At 44.2% G+C, this 19,635-nt stretch overlaps 2 protein-coding genes and 1 pseudogene across 2 annotated transcripts; all 3 read left to right on the forward strand.

Moving 5' to 3' along the window:
* Nucleotides 1-1,298: 1,298 nt before the first annotated feature.
* LOC123081086 (60S ribosomal protein L9-like) lies at nucleotides 1,299-2,095 on the forward strand. Its single transcript, XM_044504052.1, has 2 exons — nucleotides 1,299-1,302; nucleotides 1,575-2,095. The coding sequence occupies exons 1-2, from the start codon at nucleotides 1,299-1,301 to the stop codon at nucleotides 2,093-2,095; spliced, it is 525 nt and encodes a 174-aa protein (XP_044359987.1).
* A 3,057-nt stretch (nucleotides 2,096-5,152) lies between these two features.
* LOC123076737 (60S ribosomal protein L9) lies at nucleotides 5,153-7,095 on the forward strand. The gene is made up of 3 exons (XM_044498852.1): nucleotides 5,153-5,590; nucleotides 6,196-6,318; nucleotides 6,757-7,095. The coding sequence occupies exons 1-3, from the start codon at nucleotides 5,228-5,230 to the stop codon at nucleotides 6,838-6,840; spliced, it is 570 nt and encodes a 189-aa protein (XP_044354787.1). The 5' UTR covers nucleotides 5,153-5,227; the 3' UTR covers nucleotides 6,841-7,095.
* A 1,360-nt stretch (nucleotides 7,096-8,455) lies between these two features.
* On the forward strand, nucleotides 8,456-11,864 carry LOC123073582 (probable LRR receptor-like serine/threonine-protein kinase At3g47570; annotated as a pseudogene).
* The last annotated feature ends 7,771 nt before the right edge of the window (nucleotides 11,865-19,635 follow it).

Consider the following 19,635-nt stretch of genomic DNA (forward strand, 5'->3'; position numbering starts at 1 on the left):
TATAGTTTCGCCTCCCAACATATTCACCTCAAGGGTGATGTAAACAATAATAACTTATGCTATCTATATTCAACTAGACATATGTGCCTAGATCTTTCCTCACCACATGATGCTTGCCAAGGGAGAAAAATAAAAAGGAATAGAAGAAAAACTTTGACTCTTTGCATAAAAGTAAATACATAAAAGTAAAAGATAGGCCCTTCGCACAGGGAAGCAGAGGTTGCCATGCGCTTATTTGTTTATATGCTCAATCCCTTAGTGCAAAAGAACGTCATGTTGTATTGCCCCTTAAGATGACAGCCTTTATTATGCAGTCTGTCACTTTTATTCTTTGCCATCCAAGTTCGTACAAAGCCCAATTTTCTCTTACACTAAATGATCTCACACTTTTAGAAGCAATTTTTATTGCCTTTTTGCACCGATGAGAACTGACGTGAGGGATCTTGCTCAATCCCTAGGTAGGTATGGTGGACACTTGAAAAATAAGATTTGGGTTTAAGGGTTTTTGGATGCACAAGTAGTATATCTACGTAGTGCAGAATTTTTGGCTAGCAAAGATAGGGGCAAGCACCACATGTTGAAGGATCTATGACAATATGACTTCTATGTGAATATAAACAAACATAAACCATTAAGTTGTCTTCCTTTTCCAACGTCAACAATTTTGGCATATAATATTTTGATGAGGGCTCACAATCACAAATTATTTCTAGGATAGTATATTTATATGTGAATCTTCTCTTCCCTTATTAATTCTTTCATGAGTTGCATCATTGACTAATGCTATGTTTGTCAATCTCTAATAAAATTTCCTACTTATACCTTTCCTTATGTGGTGCCATCACCTGCCATTGGATTAGTATATGATCTTATTGATTTATTTCCTTTCTCTCTTATTTATTTCCTTTCTTATATCTTATGTCTATTTGCAACATGAAAGTAAAGAAAGCAAAAACTCAAACTAAACTTTATTATATAACTTGCACACTCGTAGCCGCAATGTTTCTTTGCGCTCTAACATCTTTCGTTGGAAGAGGGTGTTTCACGAGCCTCCATAAAAACATTTGAATCTTGCCAGGGACTTGTGTCATCCAGAGAAGTTTCCATGACTCGGCATCTCGGTCATTGCTAGACGAACCCGTGGTACCATCCAACCATGCCTCTCTTCCCAACTTCTTGTCCACCATCATTCTATAAGCACAGCGAACGGAATAGATTCTATTTTTCTCAAAATCCAGGCCCATGAATCTGTAATATCTGAGGTGCATAGCGGGATTTGGCTGACGGATGGAATATCAATGGGTAAGCTTATGTCCTCCAACCTCCCAAGATCCCAGGTGACCGAAGAATGATCTATCTTTTTTTTAGAAACTTATGATCTATCTATTCGGACACAAATTCCGACGGGTTCGGCGAGCGGCTGCCATAAGGCATCTCTTTTGCTCAAAAAAAGGAGTAATTGATATTATTGGGCCGTAGCAGATTGATTTACATACATGCTAGTGTCCACAGGATTTGTGGGCCAAAATGAGCTCATTTCCAGCCCAGGATCACCCATTTCCTTCTCCTCCCAGACAAAACCCTAGTGACGCCAGCTATAAAAGATCTCACCTTGCCAGACGCGCCGCCGCCGCTCGCACAGCACAACACAGCCGCCGCACCACCGTCACAGAGGAGGAGGAGGAGGAAGAAGAAGCGTTGGGCGAAGATCAAGACGATCCTGGCGTCGGAGACGATGGAGATCCCGAAGAAGGTGACGGTGAAGGTGTCGGCGAAGATGATCTCGGTGACGGGCCCCCGGGGGACGCTGACCCGCAACTTCAAGCACCTGAACCTCGACTTCCAGCTTCAGGAGGGCGGGCGGAAGCTCAAGGTGGACGCCTGGTTCGGCACCCGCAAGACCATGGCCGCCATCCGCACCGCCATCTCCCACGTCCAGAATCTCATCACCGGCGTCACCAAGGGCTTCCGCTACAAGATGGGGAGCCTTGGATGGAATGTTTTAGCCTTCTCCATCCCCCCCCCCCTCCCAAACACTGATGGTTTGTCTTTTCCCCTCTACAAGAAGTTCATGATTTTGAATATGAATTTTTAAATTGTTCACAAATCTAAAAATAGTTGATGCAAAAATAAGAACGAAGAAAAAAACATGAAAGGCTATAAAAACTCATCACAAAAAACCACTAAGAAACCAGCCAAAAAAATGACGAAAGGTTCCCGAAACTGATCCAAAAAAGAATGTTGTATCGGAATCACAACCCCATGCTAGAGAGTAGGTGTTCCTTACCACTTGAGCCACTTAGTGATAGTGAATAATAGGCCACACGAACATTTAAGAACTAACGGAGCGGCAGATCCAAAAACATTGAAAATTTTCGACCATTTCCTGGAAAATTGTGAACACTTTTCTCTTTTGAAAAGCGAATATAGTTTAAATTATGAACTACTTCCAAAATTTGAAAATTAGTTTTTCTTAAAAAAATAAAGAAAACTAAAAAAATCAATTTCTTTTTCAAAATATGAGTATTTCTTGAAATTGTGAACAAATCTTAAATTAGAACATTTTTTAAACCATGAACAAATTTGAAAACACAAAACTTTTTGACTATGATATTTTTTAAAATCGACAATATGTTTTGAAATATAAGAAAATTTTAAAAATACGATTATTTTTTTCAAATTTAGCGACTATTTTTTGAAATCACGAACATTTTTGGAAATTTTGGAGAGAAAAATAAAAAACAAAGAAATAGCAGAAGACAAGCAAGAAAAACTTGAACAAATTTGGAAAAAAAGATTAAAATTTTCTAAAACATGGCCAAATTTTTGAAAAACATGAACATTGTTTTAAATTATGCACATTTTTGTGAAACATGAATAAAATATGAAGTATGTAAACAATTTTTTAAATCTGAAACAAATTTTGGAATTTCGAATTGTTTTTTAAATTGAAATGAATATCAAAATTCTTAAAAAAATTGAAATTTGTGTACACCATGTATTAAAATTTGTTCACCATGAATTAATGAAAGAAAAAGGGAAGGAAAATGAAGAAACGTAATGAAAAAACCGTATAGGAAAAAACCAAAAAACAAAAAACCCAAAAAATATGAAAGAACTAGAAAAGGAAAATAAAGAAACAACAGAAAAATGAACTAGCGAACGGCAGCATGCGCTGCAACATACTGGGTCGGCCCACCCATGGGCGAAGCCAGTTATGTTTCCGCCCAATCTGCCGGATTTACGGGTCTTTTTATTACAAAAAAAAGAGACAATAAATGTTGTTGGGCTGTAGCAGATTGATCTACATAATGTTGTAAAGCACAAAATGAGATGTAGGGAGCAACTAGTTGATGAGTGCTCCTTCGGAAGCTTTCAACCGATCACTTCAGGGTGGGCTGAGAGCTACGTGTCGTGCTATGGGCATTTCAGTAACGGATTTTTTTCCGCACGCGTTTTCAGCATGTTAGACGGGTTTTCCGGGTTTTTTCGCCTTTCTGGTTTTCCATCGGTCTTTCTTATCTTTTGGATGAATAAAATAGAATTTCTTTTTGCGCGAAAAACGTGTCTATTCGCTTCCGCGAGAGGCAAGGTTTGGCGTGCCTCCTGGAAACGAGAAAAACTTGTTTTCTTTTTTTTTCCTTCCATGAGAGGCATGGTTTTGCTTCCGCGAGAGACACAGTTTTTTGCTTTCGTAAGAGGCACGGCTGTGTCTTTCGAAAACAAAAAAAAGCGTTTTCTTTTCTTTCCTTCCGTGATAGACACGGATTTGCTTACGCGAGAGGCATGGCCGTGCCTCTCGGAAATGGAAAAAATGCGTTCTTTTCCTTCCGTGAGAGGCATGGTTTTTGCTTCCGCAAGAGGCACGGATTTGCTTTCGTGGGAGGCACGACCGTGACTCTCAGAAACGAAAAAAAACATTTTTTCTTTTTTCTTTTCCTTCCGCGGGAGGCATGTATTTAATTCTCATGGAGGCAAGAATTTCATTCCGCGAGAGGCACGACTGTGCCTCTTTCGAAAAGATAAAAAACATGCTCCCGCTTCAGGTTTTTTGTCTGGTTCTTTTTGTGAAAAAGAAGTTCGTCAAAACCTATCAACATATGATCTAATTTTGAAGATCTCGACGCGAGGAATCCATTGGTGAAAATGGTTTGAGATTTGGACGCACGGTTTAAGAGATAAAACATTTTGAATAAACGGATCTACGAGAAAAAGAAAAAACTCAAAGGTTACAACATTTGGCGCATATGCAGTGTGCCACTTGTCGCAACCTGGGGAGATGGGAGTGATCTTTGGAAGGTGTACTCCTCAATTAGTGATTTTGTGAGATGAGCAAGGAAACAAAAATGACGTTTGGGTCAAAGCGGGCCCACTTCTAACCCATGACCACCAATGCCCTCTCCTGCGAGAGAAAACAGTAGTGACGCCACGTTATATGAATATTTATTTACCTCGTGTGCCATTGTTGCCGCCTGCACAACCCAACACAACCGCCACACCACTCCACTATGGCCACCCGCATAGCCCAGCACAACCGCCACACTACTCTACCGCTACTGAGGAGGAAGAGGAGCGTCGAGCGAAGAGGAAGACCGTTATGGCGTCGGAGACGATGGAGATCCTGGAGGAGGACAGCGTGAAGGTGTCGACGAAGATGATCATGGTGACAGGGCCGCTTGGAATGCTGACCCGCAACTTCAAGCACTTACAAAATGGGCAAGATTGAAATTCAACTGTTGAAGTAGCTCCAAATATTGGGAGAGAAACAACTCACCGAATAGCCGCATTAGTAAACCGGTGCTACGACGGAGATCGGTAATCCCGCCAAGTATACCGACAAGGCATATCTAGGCAGACAGACATTAACGCATGCATCTTGGTCGCATTAACATAAACTAGACCGAGACGACCTTGGTGACATTAACATATATTCCGAAGAAGAAGAAGAAGAAGAAGAAGAAGAGTAACTGATGTTGGGCCGCCGCAGATTTATTCACCCACATGTTGTCAGGTGTCGTAAACGGGATGAGAAAAAAGAGGAGTACTGGGCCAAACCAGGGCCACCCATTCCCTCTCCTCCCCCCGCCACAGCCCACAGCCCACAGACAGAAAACCAAACCCTAGCGACGCCAGCTATAAAAGATCTCACCTTGCCAGACGCGCCGCCGCCGCCGCCGCACCACCGTCACAGAGGAGGAGGAGGAAGAAGAATCAGCGTGGGGCGAAGATGAAGACGATCCTGGCGTCGGAGACGATGGAGATCCCGGAGGAGGTGACGGTGAAGGTGTCGGCGAAGATGATCTCGGTGACGGGGCCGCGGGGGACGCTGACCCGCAACTTCAAGCACCTCAACCTCGACTTCCAGCTGCAGGAGGGCGGGCGGAAGCTCAAGGTGGACGCCTGGTTCGGCACCCGCAAGACCATGGCCGCCATCCGCACCGCCATCTCCCACGTCCAGAACCTCATCACCGGCGTCACCAAGGGCTTCCGCTACAAGATGCGCTTCGTCTACGCCCACTTCCCCATCAACGCCTCCATCACCGCCGCCAACCGCGGCATCGAGATCAGGAACTTCCTCGGCGAAAAGAAGGTAAATTTACTTCTGGTTTAGCTTCTGGATACTCTGTAATAAGCTAGCTAATTGCCTGATACTGTAGTGTTCCATTCAACAGATGCCTGGTTTATAAGTGATTGCTGATGAATTGTGAGTTATTTCTAGGCAGTAGAATCTCTGTTCACATATCATTCTGTGTATGTGATTTGTGTACCTTTTTACCTACCATGACACTGGTATACCTTGGGGAACTCTGCTTAGAAATGAATGGTTCTTGTGAGTTCTTAAGAGTCTTAAAATGCACTGTTCATGCTAATGCAATCTCTTCACATAGGGTTGGGATCAAAGATGTTGATACTGCTGCAATGATGACAACCTTGCTTGAGATGTTTGATCACTCCATGCTGATATTCCTAGAACAGGGGTCACTAGCACTACTGTGGTGCCATTTGCCGTATCGTAATTGGCTCATAGTGCTGTTAGCTTCAACGAATCTGAGTGTGGTATACTCTAGAGAAGCAAATGCCACTCTTGGCATTGTGTGTTTCTGATGTCCTGTATGGCTTTGGCTGTGTTGATGCTTATGTGTGTTACTTGAGTCATGTATGAAATATACTGAGATTATCCCTTTCCTTTAACAGGTAAGGAAAGTTGACATGCTTGACGGTGTGATGATCCTGCGGTCTGAGAAGGTCAAGGATGAGATCGTCCTGGATGGCAACGACATCGAGCTCGTCTCTCGCTCTGCTGCCCTGATCAACCAGGTCAGAGTCCCCGACTATGTGCTTCTCATACTGAAAACTAGCATAATAAGTTGCCTTCAATTTACCTGTGAGGCCTATCTCCGAATGTGATTGTATGCTTCACAACGCAAGAACTTTTCTATACTACGGATGAACCTTTGGATGTAGTCATGTGAGCGTTGTAGCATACCTTGCAATGATTGTATATTCCACTCTTACTGATCCAAGTGTTGATGCATCTTTTCTAGTACTAGTTTAAATTAGATGCAACGAGTGCATAGCCTAACCTAACATGGAAAACCAGCTATAGAAGTGAAGAACGTCCATGTATTGTTGGAACACAACAAACGCATAACATTTACCGGCGTTGCACTGGCAGCATGTGGTTCTCTATATTGATCTCTACACCACCGATCATCCCCATCCTGACCAACGATTGTTTCGTTTTCCTTGAACCAGAAATGCCACGTGAAGAACAAGGACATCAGGAAGTTCTTGGACGGAATCTACGTCAGCGACAAGGGCGCCATCAAGGAAGAGTAGTGTTGTAGTGACCTATCCATCCGCACCCCCTTTGTAGCTGGTAGCAGAAACTGTCCTAGAGTTCTTGGAGCTTGTCGAAACCAAGATCAGAAGCTGTTTCTTCTTCTCTTTTTGGCTCGAGTGAATCAAGAAAAGTTTGCAGCAGTTTTGTACCGGATCGATGTATAAGGGATGTCATGTAATTGGAGCTTGGAGATGCTGTTTTGACCTGCTGATAAGACCTCTTGTTATCTATGCTTGTTGTGCTTCACTTCATGTCATCTGCTTCGCCTGTCACTGGCTCCTTCTTCTGTTTTTTCTTCTCGATATTTTTGTAAGGATAATCGATAGTAGGTTGGGGGGTTTTATTGGGCTTGTGGGGTCTATAGTTTTATTTTGAGGAATTGCAGGCCGTATGGGCTGGCGTGAACTCAGGTAGTGTTTTTCAGCCAATAGTGAAGAGAAAATTTAAGCTCTGTACCTGCCCCTCCTCTTCAGTCGCCACCTGACCGGGGAATTTAAGCCTAATGTAAGGTCACGAATCATTGTGTCCATTCTCTCGTTTGTGCTTGTTTGTCGACATATATCCCTCGGCGTGTAAGCTAAACTATATAGGTGCACTGATCCTTGTGACAAAACTAAAACCATAGAAGCATCTTCACAAACCAACTGTTATCTTCTCAATGTGAAATTGTATGCATCATGATCTATTTACAATTAAAGTTTCTTGTTCAGTGAGCTATGATTGGTAGCATCATATCATTAATAAGAATACAAATTGTGAAATTCACCCCCACCCCCCCTCTTTTCCATTAAAAAAACAAAAAAAATGTGCAATTCAACTATTGTCAGGGATTTACAAAGTCAACAATTGCCGGCTCATCTAATAAGGAGAGCACCATGTCCATGTCATGTCATCGTCGAAATCGACAAGTCAGTCAATTTTACCGGCGAGTGGCTATTCCATCTCCAATAATAGCAGCAATACTGTTTTTGGTTTTGGCGGTTATCTGGCCCTTTCATTTTCAATAATAATTAAATTTGAATGAATTAACTAGGTTTTTTTAGGTCGGCAGGCGAAAGTGCCTTTTTGAAGTGCAAGCTGCCTCCGTTCTCCAACCAAAGCACACGACGTTCTTAGTTCTTACTCATACAGGAGGTACTCAGGCACTATGAATTTGCATATTTGCATCTAGTACTATTTATTTGACGAAACATTCTGTAAAGGGCAAGAGAAATGCATTACTGTGCAAATCGATGACATGCTCACACTGTTTAATTTTAGATCCCTGCCTATATCTCTTGCCCAATGTCAAAAGCTAGCTGGTGGAATGCTGGAAGGCTAGCTTAAGGCTGATGGAATGATCCCCTGCCTATATTCTCCAGACATTAGGTGTTTGTAAGTAGTCTTTTATGAGGATATTTGTGTGTGTGTGTGTGCGCATTAGCTAGCTCCTTAAACGTACATGCATGTAAGAATTTAAAGAAACCGCCAGATGTGTCACTTCGCCTTGTAGTTTTATTAGCATCATATTAATTTATGATAGGAAAAACAACTGATTAAGTCTTATGAAATTGCAGGAGTTTGAAGAAATATCGCTACTCAGATTGGAAGACAATAGTTATACTACTTGCTGAAGCAACTTTGAGCATATTCAGATTCCACAAAGAAGAAAACTCTCAAGGGCAACAAAATAATCTGCTCTGCTGCAAGGTACATCACATACCACAAATGGATTTTGCTAAGCGCCTAGTTGGTTACTACCTAAAATTTTCCTTGTTTTTTTATCTCTGCATATAATTAACCATGGTGAGTGGAGCAAAGATACCTGGCCATCCATGCATGATGGTCACTACAGCAGGACAGTTTGTGATGGTGCCCATGGTGGCTTACAGTGCGCAGACCATGATGTGTAGTTCTTTGGATGGAAACAAGACAGATCGGCTGTCGCTACTTGAATTCAAGAAGACGGTCAGTATTGACCCACATCAAGCCTTGATGTCGTGGAACGATAGCACCCACTTCTGCCACTGGGAAGGTGTCTCATGTGGGACGACGACCACCCCGCCTCGTGTTATTTCACTCAATCTTACAAACCGAGGTTTAGCAGGACAAATATCTCCCTCTCTTGGAAATCTTACATTCCTACAATCTCTGTTCCTACCAAATAATTCATTTTCGGGAGAAATCCCTCCATCCCTTGGTCATATGCATAACCTCCACACCATCTGCTTGAGTAGTAACAGATTGCAAGGAAGGATACCTAATCTTGCCAACTGTACCAGCCTAATGGTGCTTTGGTTGACTAGGAATAATCTAGCTGGTCAATTTCCTGATTTACCTAGTCATCTGCAAGAGCTGCACCTCTCCCACAATGATCTCATTGGAGCCATCCCTTCCTCTCTCGGCAATATCACAACACTGAGAAAGCTCATTTTCTCGTTTAATAACATTGAGGGAAATCTCCCAAGTGACTTGGCAGAGCTGCACAAGCTGCAGTTCCTCCATGGGGGTGCCAATAAGTTGACAGGTACGTTCCCACATGCCATCTTAAATATTCCTGCTCTCAATGGCAATAAGTTGACAGGTACGTTCCCACATGCCATCTTAAATATTCCTGCTCTCAATGGTCTAAGCCTTGCTGCCCTATTCATTGGTAAATGCTTCCAAGCTATACACCATCGATGTATCAAGAAATAATTTTACTGGTCCAGTATATAGCACCATTGGCAAACTCACCAAACTGTCTTACTTGAATTTTGAATTCAATCAATTCTACGCTCGTAACAAGCAAGAGTGGGAGTTTATGAGCAGCTTAGCCAATTGCACCGAGTTACAAATTTTTTCAATGAAATGGAATCACCTACAAGGAAATGTACCAAATTCATTGGGAAACCTTTCTGACCAGCTCCAACATCTTTTTCTGGGAACAAATGAATTTTCAGGAGGTTTCCCTTCTGGCATAGAAAATCTTCGAGGCCTATTCAGTTTAGGGTTAGAAGAAAATCAGTTGACAGGTGTTTTTCCAGAATGGCTTGGAACTCTACACAATTTACAAGGAATAGAGCTAGCTAACAACTCCTTTACAGGGGTTATTCCATCATCCCTCACAAACTTATCTCAGCTGACAGAACTCCTTCTAGAATCTAACCATTTATATGGAAATATACCCCCAAGTTTGGGAAACCTTAAGGTCCTTGAAAAATTGAGCATTTCCAACAACAATCTTCATGGCAGCATACCAAAAGAGATCTTCAGCATTCCTACAATAAGTCGAATTGGGTTATCTAACAGTAAACTAGATGGGCCACTTCCTATAGAAATAGGAGATGCCAAGCAACTGTTGTATCTGCTAATTTCATCAAATAACCTGTCTGGTGTCATCCCTGAGACACTCGATGGCTGTGAAAGTTTGGAAGTCATTGAGTTGGATCAGAATTCCCTTAGTGGAAGAATTCCAACTTCATTAGGAATCATAAGCAACTTGGAAGTGCTTACTGTGTCTCACAACCACTTATCTGGATCCATACCAAAGTCCATTGCGCCTCTGAAATTCCTTCAACAACTAGATCTGTCATTCAACCGTCTTGATGGTGAAGTTCCAGAAGAAGGTGTCTTCAAGAACACAACTGCCATACGCATCGGCGGAAATCATGGGCTCTGCGGTGGAGTCCTAGAGCTAGACCTACCTGCATGCCATGTTACAACTTCAAGCCCGTCCACACACACTTGGCCACTATGTTCCAAAGTGATGATTCCACTAGCTAGCATGGTGCTACTTGCCGGTTTCGTGTCCATGCTCCTTTTCTGGAGGAAAAAACAAAGGAGAGAATCGATGTCTCTACCTTCTTTTGGTAGAAAATTTCCCAAAGTTTCTTATGATGATATTGCCAAAGCAACTGAAGGTTTCTCCTTGTCCAGCTTAACCGGCAGTGGAAGATACAGTTCTGTATATAAAGCGAAACTGTTTCGAGATGAAAATGTGACTGCGGTGAAAGTCTTTTCTCTCGAGACAAGGGGAGCACAAAAGAGCTTCATCACAGAATGCAATGCTTTGAGGAACGTGCGTCACCGCAATCTAGTCCATGTCCTTACTGCATGCTCTGGCATTGATTCTAGAGGAATCGACTTCAAAGCACTAGTGTATGAGTTCATGCCACGAGGAGACTTGCATAAATTTCTACACTCGGCTCGGGGTGACGAAAGCTCTTCAAATTCGAACTGCATTTCGCTGGCTCAAAGGCTGAGCATCGTGGCAGATGTATCAGATGCAGTGGCGTACCTTCACCAAGAGGGTATTGTTCATTGTGATCTGAAACCTAGCAACATTCTCCTAGACGATGATATGGTAGCTCATGTTGGGGACTTCGGGATTGCAAGGTTGCCGATTCATACCGCAACATCGTCTTCTGAATCAACTTCGGCGTCTTCGGTTGCAATAAAGGGAACCATAGGATATGTTGCTCCAGGTACCGTCCATCCTTGCATTGGTTTTTCTTTCTTCATATGAACCTTGACAGTTCGCCCATGTGAATGAATCGGAACTGAACTCTTGCTGGATTTACAGAATGTGCAGGGGGCGGTCAGGTTTCGACTGCTTCGGATGTTTACAGCTTCGGAGTCGTCCTCCTTGAAGTATTCATTCGAAGGAGGCCAACGGATGCCATGTTCAAGGACGGATTGAGCATTGCAAAGTTTGCAGAGATCAACTTCCCTGATAAAGTGTTGCAGATTCTTGACCCTGAACTGCTGCAGGAGCTGAACCTCTGCCGGGAAACTCCGATGGATGCTGTCGAGAAAAATGGAGTGCAGAGTCTCCTTTCTGTGACTAGTATTGGGCTGTCTTGCACCAGGTCGTCCCCAAGTGAGCGCATCAGCATGCAGGAGGTGGCTGCCAAGCTGCATGGGATCAGAGATGAGTATCTCTTTACATAAGACTGAGACGAAAGCTAAATAAGGGGTTAGTACTATTATCAGTTTTGTCTATAATTTATATGACAAATATAACAACGAGTGTTTGCCTTCTTGTACTATATCTGGTCCTTTGTTTGCCCCAAATGAGAAACTAAACATGTAACCGATTGGAAAAAAATGGTACTAGTAGTATTTCTTGGTAAAGTTTTGATATTACTGTTTTCCAAACAGACCCTTATAGTTATTCGTGTTTTGACTTTCATCATCAGTAACTGATTCACCATGATAGAACCGCCTTGTATAGGTACTTGACATGCCATTGTTTAGGCGAGTCTCAACTATCTTTGAATTATGCCGCATCAAATTCTGGCACTGGATGCATGGGCATAAGATTGAATCACCTCTGTTGTTGTGTTCACGTGCGAATTTCACAAACTTCTTAATAACACCATTTATCTATGGCTGGGTAAACTTGATTGATTTAACCATTCAATCTTGATCCATTGCCTGCAAAACATTATTGTGCATAACCATGTGCATCAGCTAATCGAGCAAATCGCAACAATTTTGCTACGATGTCTGCTAATAACTAGATCACACTTGAAATTGACTATGCTTCGCCGTGCCGCCCTCGCGCATCGCCTCGCCTCCTCGGGGACATGGTCGTTGGTCTTCGCCTAGGTCGCTATGGGGACGTTCCCAATTCCTTTCTTTACAAGGGAACTGAACGATCCCTATTCCATGCAATTTTTGTCTATTAACAATGGACATGCCACAGAATAATTCAGCTACAAATATAATCACTAATTTTCTATTTATATTTCCTTTATTAAACCATCCAAGATATTCTATGCCACTGAAAATCGTCATCGAATAAGTACATTCTTGTGATACTGAACCTGCGTCACTTAAAATCAGAGCAAACGGTCACCAAAAGTGCCGAGGAGGGAGGGGGACGGCGAGGCTTCATTGGGAGCCCATCAGCTATAGATGGTCACCGTCACTGGAAATGTTTTTAGGGATCATTAAAACTTAGTCACAAGGATTTTCATCACAACAAATAGGGATTTTATAGTGACATCTTTGATCATTCAGACGACGAGGTGTAAGTCTGTGGCGGGTGGGAGTTTTCATGGTAGTTGGGGGTTAGTGGTGGAACGGTATTCCCTATTCTCTTCCTAGATGTGTAGGGGAAATGGGATTGACCAGAGGTTCTTAGAATAGGGAGGTGAGTAAGAGGAGGCTTGGAGTCTATTTTGTTTGTTTTTACTAAAAATAACTAATATATGGGATAGAGACAGTAAATAGTTGGAGTTGTTGACCACAACCAGAAGATCATCCTCTTCGACTCAATACAAGATCCGACACTAAATACATATCTGCGAGAATATCATGCATATCTATTAAAAAACTTGTACAGTGGTGCGCCAAATAGGGGAGGGAGAAAAAATAACTTGATCCGCAACTGATGGGTCGTCCCCTACATCGTCGCATGGAGACCATGGTGGTGCTTTCGCGCCTCTTCTCCCGACCTGCTAGCAGCACCTCAGTGATGCCGATGTGGCTACCTCCTGTCGCTGGTTTGGCGAAAGTGACAGAGGAAGAGGGTTCAGTGGTAGGATCGATGGCGTCCGTTGCAATTAAGGTTGGGGTAGGACACCGCATGGAAGAACGACAGATGGCAGGAACCACGATGGCATCTTCATTAATCTTCATTACCAAGGCAAGGGAGGACATGTTCTATCTCACGTACTCCCCCCCCCCCCCCCCCCCCCCGGCTCACTGGATGTCGATGCAACCATGGCGCCTGCCACTCCGGAGATGACGCTGATTTGGGAACCTGTGGGTGGGACATGCATGGAGCTACTATCCAACTCAGAGGACACTCGAGGTCTTCATCCCCAAGGGTTTCATGGTGCTCTAGACATGTGAGGTCACGGGTGTCAACATGCCACACTTGTATATGAGGCATCACCAGGTCGAGCATGTGGAGACGCGAATCCTACTCTTATCCGGAGTAGTGTCTAACAACTGACAGCGAGATGCCTGCAAGAATGAGGGGCTTATGCAGGTCTTGGCAGTAAGGCCCTGGTGTGGGATGGATCTGGCGGCGCGACTCTGTATTAGAATGACAAATCGCATCGATTGGGGCGATGGTAGACGATGCTAGGGTAATGGCCCCGGGGATGTGGTGGCAAGTTCCGTGAGGTGGCTGCAACGACGACAATCTGGATGGTGGTTGTAACGGTGACTGGATCTGAAGACCATCCTACGTCCAAGAGACCCTTACTCTCCCATCATCGGGGATTGAAGGAGGTGCGACGGTAACCAGAAGTAAGACAATGTGGTCCTCAACCTGCATCCACCATCCTCTCGAGCGGTGCGGGGTGGCTTTGGGTTGTCTTGGCGCTAGGATTTGGCTAGCGAGATGGCGTCATCTTTAGAGGCTGCTGGCAATGACGGATATCACGATAAATATGGCCGTACTTTGAGTGAGAACCCAAGATCTTCTCTTTATGGCTAGCTAAGGCAAGGTTAGTATGTGAGCGTCCCTTGTTGAAGGTGTTGGCTCGAAGCTTGGCTTCGTGGTTGAAAATTCTATGTCCGGCTTTTGGTTGGACTAGTTAACATCGGCGCACGTACGACGAATCCTTTCTTGTAGGTTTTGTTTGGGAGTAGCGTATTTCTGAGTTAATTTGGTTGCATGTCATAGTGTTTGTGGTAGGATTATGAAGATCTTGTCACAAGACTAATCCATTTTGTTTTTTTTTGCGGGTAACTAATCCATTTTGGTTGACCTTGTTTTTTCTAAACCGAGTCATTCGACATCGATGCTAGGCTTACGTTGACATCGTTAAATAATCAATAATATATGAATTTGTCCATTAGTCGATGCAAAGGCCAGGATGCAAAATAATGCGATTAAAATAGTGGCACAAAAAATGGGGCATGCGGCGTTTGTTTAACAAGGGCTCAAAGAAAAGTAGAAAACGTCAGGCACGTATATAAAATGAAGCCGTAAGTGATATAATGGCAGACATCATGTATCTTTACATCATGGCATAAGCAAAGCTTAAGTGTAATCAAGAGCGGCAGCAAAGTGTTTGCATATCTAAAAAAGATTTTTACAAGAAAATGAACACACCAAAGTGATCTTATTCAGTGATTACAAAGTTGTATTTGAGCATATATCGCTCCACTTCGTCTTATGGAAATACTCCTTTGTGTTTTAAGTATGTGGGTGACTGTCCATCACATGCTGAACGACTGGAGGCCAGCTAATCCACGTATATGTACAGTGATTTGGACACGAGGAGTGAAATCATGTGGTCCTGTACTCCTGGAAGCTTCCGAATGAGGGTTTTCGACACCAGTTTGGTCACAATCTCCCTGGAATTTTAAGACTTGATGTAATACAGCCGGTTAAACCAAAAAGGTTGGGACATTAGGCCGAGTGTTCAAGTCATTGTGTGTCGAGTGTGCGCTCATTGCGTTTGTATCCTCTCTTAGTGCTCAATTTTAAGCCAATAAAATTCATCTTTATCGAAAAATAATACACTCCCGGAATCCCAACGTTACGCAAATACCGGCCGGCCTGGAAAAGGGTAAAAGTGACCAAAGGAGGATGTGACGCAACCAGTGGAGAGTGGCATCCATCGATGGTTGCCGAGGCAGGCAGGCTATGCGGTTGCTAGTGCTGGCACATCCGTCCGTCCCTTTGTCGGCCTCTCGACCGGCTCTGCTCCGGGATGAGATTTTGCTGCCTGCTTAATCTCTTCTTGCATTCCATCGTAAGTATTTTTTGGACCATCCAACGGAAAGAGTATTCTCGTGTCACCCGAAAGCGTCGACATTACAGCTAGCTGCTGATTCAGATTAGCCCTACTCTTGGTTAATTATCACATGCACGCGTGCGTTGATCCATGTGGGGGTTGGAGTTAAGTAAACCCCGATACCTGGGGGTACCATTCACTACATTTTCAGCTCACAGCGGGGAGATCTAGCGAGCGAGCGAGCTTAATTATGTATGTATGTTCAACAAGCGAGTGCGTCGCATGCTCCAAAGAACAGCTGATCATCACAAACAATCCAGCAAGTTAGAGATCGATAAGGTGAGACATTGTTGTCAAAAGTTGGTAGATTAGCAGGATGTAGTGATCAAGATAGAAGTATATTTTTTGGTAGGAATAAGTAGAATCATTTTCTGGCCAAATGATGATGGTGTGTGTCGCTGCAGAGGCAAGCAGCATGTCCCTGGAAAGCTGCCAACTAAAGGGCTTATATGTCGATCCCAGTATGCATAGGAGCCGACCGAATACCGAATATGTTAAATTGTGATCTAAATTCCTATAAAGGCTAACTTCTGACTTAGTGGAGCGGAGTCCCCTCGCCGAGAGGCTTGGGCCGTATGGGGAGGGGGGTAGCCCCCGGTAGCATGAATCAGTTACAACCTACGTCACCACTGCCATATATATCCTTTGTAAGCCGTCGCATGAGATAAGATCATCATCGTAATTCCTCTGGGTTTGTAACCTCCTCCTATATTGAAAAAGGCTTTCGCCCCGCTTTATATATAAAGCATAGATCAACCACAGCCCAAGTACAAACACATCCCACGACAACACACGCACACACCCAAGGCGGGATACATAGGCGCTGAGCGCAGCAACACCACCCATAACACTACAAGAGCAATCGGGGACCTCCACTATGAACACACCACCGCGAAGAGATGAAGCCGCATATGACGAACCATGAGCTCCAAGGCGGCGCCTCCAAGAAGGTTACGACGCTATCGCGCCACCACCGCCTGACCCGGGGGTCAGAGTTTCCCCTGGAGCGACACGATGACCGGTGAGAGCCGCGACGACGCCTTCAAGAAGGTAACGCGCTACGCTGCCGCCGGTCCGTCCGAGGATAGAACAGGTTTTCACCCCAGCAAACACTCACCGCCACCGAACGCCACACCCCTGCCACCATGCCGCCCACACGGCCATGGTCACCGGGCAGCACCAAGCCACGGGCTCTGCCCATGAGCACCGCGCTACCACCACCAGGGCCGCCGCCCCGGCATCCAAGACCTTGACACCACCGCACCCGAGACCCGTCGCTACCCCAACCAAAGAGACGAGTGGAAAGGTCGCTCCTTTACACACCCCTGGATGGCCCCCGGCGCCGAGACCCAAAGGGCCGGCCCAAAAATGGCCTCCATCACCCGTCCCGCTGCACCGGGTGCAAGACAAGCTCGGTCCTGCTGCCGGGCGCGAGACGAGGTCGGTCCTACTGCCGGACGCGAGACGAGCTCGGTCCTGCTGCCGGGCGCGAGACGAGCTCGGTCTCGCAGCCACGGGCGCGAGACGAGCAATGGACCGCAACTGGGAGCGGTCCAGCCCTATGACGAGGGTAGAGCCCGGACGACAAGGGGAGGAATCGAAGGTCGAAAAAGGCCGCTCACCGACGGCCGACGCCGGAGGAGACTAGCCGCCGCCGTGAAACGATCCAGACCACCACCATGAGCTACCACTAGTAGAAAAATGGCCATTTGTCCCGGTCCATAAGGCCCATCGGTCCCGGTTGGGGAACCGGGACTAAAGTGTCGTTACTAATGCCCTAGGCCTTTAGTCCCGGTTCTTATACGAACCGGGACAGATGGGCCCCCACGTGGCCGCTCCGGCGAGCCCAGGCAGGAGGGCCTTTGGTCCCAGTTGGTAGCACCAACCGGGACCAATAAGCTTCCACGCGTCAGCATTTCAGGGGCTGTTTTATTTTGAAAGGAGGTGGTTTAGGGGTTTTGGGGGTTAATTTAGGTTGTTATAGGTAGCTAATAGAGATATGTGTCCTCTCTTATCTCCATGCTACTGCTATACTGCTATTTCTAAACATGACTTAGATTGAAGTGAGGCAACATGTGGTGCATGTCGAAAATAATACTAATCCTAACGTGATCAAGTTTGGATTGTACTACTTTCGACATGCACCACATGCATGTTGCCTTCACTTCAATTCAATCCATGTTCATTTCACCCACAGATATATAATAACTCTTCATGCTCGCATCATGCATCATCATAATAACAAGTCCTACTAATCATCATCATACCACTTCTACTCGTTATTAATAACAAGTCATACGATCATCATCCTGATAGTCATCGAACCAACCCTACTTAATTGTTCTTAGCACATGATCATCAGTATTAGACAGGACCTAAATATCCTATTTAAGGTAAAATAGCATAAAACAATATAGACCCTGACTCTCCATTATGGAGAATGGAGATCATCCTGTCGCCAATTCTTGCGCGGCGCTTCCTTTTGCTTCCAAGAACCTCCTTACGACTGTCCATACATTTTTTCCATTCTTTGATTTTCATGTCTCCACTTCTTTTAGAAATCCTGTATGGACAGTTGAGATTCGTAGGATGACCTGGCCGTATGTTCAAAACATCAAGGCGACTACCATGCTGATACATCAGATGAGGCACACAATCATTCAGGATTATCTGTTGAAAAACATAGTAATAACTTCGTAGTTAGCAATGATGTACTAGTTTTAGAAGTATGCAAAAGATGCAAGGATGTCGTAATAGTAAAAAATCTTACCAGGGTATCTCCATGGAAGTTACTGTTGTTCAACACGTGCACTAGTGGCACGTATTCACCATAATGTTGAGGAGTTTGATTGTAGATATTGTAATTCTCAAGATCAGTACAAAATGCGATCAGATGATTTTTCTTCTGATAAGTTAATTCGCAGTCATCGTAGTGGGTTTTGTCTACCATCTTCCGCACATTCTTTGAAGAATGAAAATAAGCTGTCAATGAAAATAAGCTGTCAACTATTTTGAAATAAACAATATAAATTAGTTAATAACTATGTTTGAGAAACTCACATAGCGGCAGAATTGGAGGCGTATCAACAAGGACCCAAATGTCCAGATTGTTTTGCTCGATTTCAGGATCACCAAGATCCATGGTGACAAGCATATCCTCATGAAAACCATACATCTTGCAAAGTGCTTCCCAATTCTTGCAACCAAAATGGGTTACGCTCTCAGCATTATACAGTTTTACTTCGAAATCCATACCATGATGGGTCCTTAGGTGAATTTTCTTTGTTTCGAAATTTTCATGGTCTTCAAAACCCATCCTCTCCAAGACATAGCGTCTTGCAAAGCATGGGATAAACTAGTTGAATTGTAAAAGATGATAAGTACACGTTGAAATATATAGTTGAAGTCGTGCTTAATTATGAAAAAAACACTTATCGTCGTTGCGTACCGTTTCAACATCGAAGGTCTCCTCGAGCTTAATGCTGAAGCGTCGATCTTCGTTCAGCTCAATGAACCTGTCGCACTGACCTCTGTCGTCGTGGCACCAGTCGCACTCCCCCGCGAGACTTTCGTCGTCCGAGTACGACATTTCCTATGTTCATAATTCAAATATTAAACGTCTACAATTAAATATATGTACTAAAAAACCTAAGTTAGATCATTATTATTCATCACAGGTTGACTATCGGTCTGTCGAGTCTTTTCTTGAAAACTCTCAGCTCACGTGGTGTATACATTCGACCGTTGGTGATGGTCGCTCCTTCATTCATCCCCGAGTGCATTACACCAAAATGTCTAGCACACGGGAATGAAGGAGAAGCGACCCCCACGACAACAGTCGGGATTCTTCGTCCTCTCATATATATATGGTGGAACTCTCCCTCACTGATTCCTCTCTGACATTTGCGACCGTCGGTGATGGTAGCTCCTCCTTTCGTTCCCGAGTGCATTACACCAAATTGTCTAGCACACGGGAACGAAGGAGAAGCTATCCCCACGACAACGTCGGGATTCTTCGTCCTCTCATATATGGTGGAGACTCAACAGACTTAAAGTCAACCCGAAATA

This window comes from Triticum aestivum, chromosome 3D, assembly GCF_018294505.1.
Source record: "Triticum aestivum cultivar Chinese Spring chromosome 3D, IWGSC CS RefSeq v2.1, whole genome shotgun sequence".
Lineage (NCBI taxonomy): Eukaryota > Viridiplantae > Streptophyta > Magnoliopsida > Poales > Poaceae > Triticum > Triticum aestivum.

Excerpts from the sequence above, each read along its gene's own strand:
- LOC123076737 (XM_044498852.1), top strand. The coding sequence starts at position 5,228 with ATGAAGACGATCCTGGCGTCGGAGACGATGGAGATCCCGGAGGAGGTG. Across the intron at positions 5,591-6,195 it reads ACTTCCTCGGCGAAAAGAAG|GTAAGGAAAGTTGACATGCT; the intron begins GTAAATTTACTT and ends TTCCTTTAACAG. Across the intron at positions 6,319-6,756 it reads CTGCTGCCCTGATCAACCAG|AAATGCCACGTGAAGAACAA; the intron begins GTCAGAGTCCCC and ends TCCTTGAACCAG.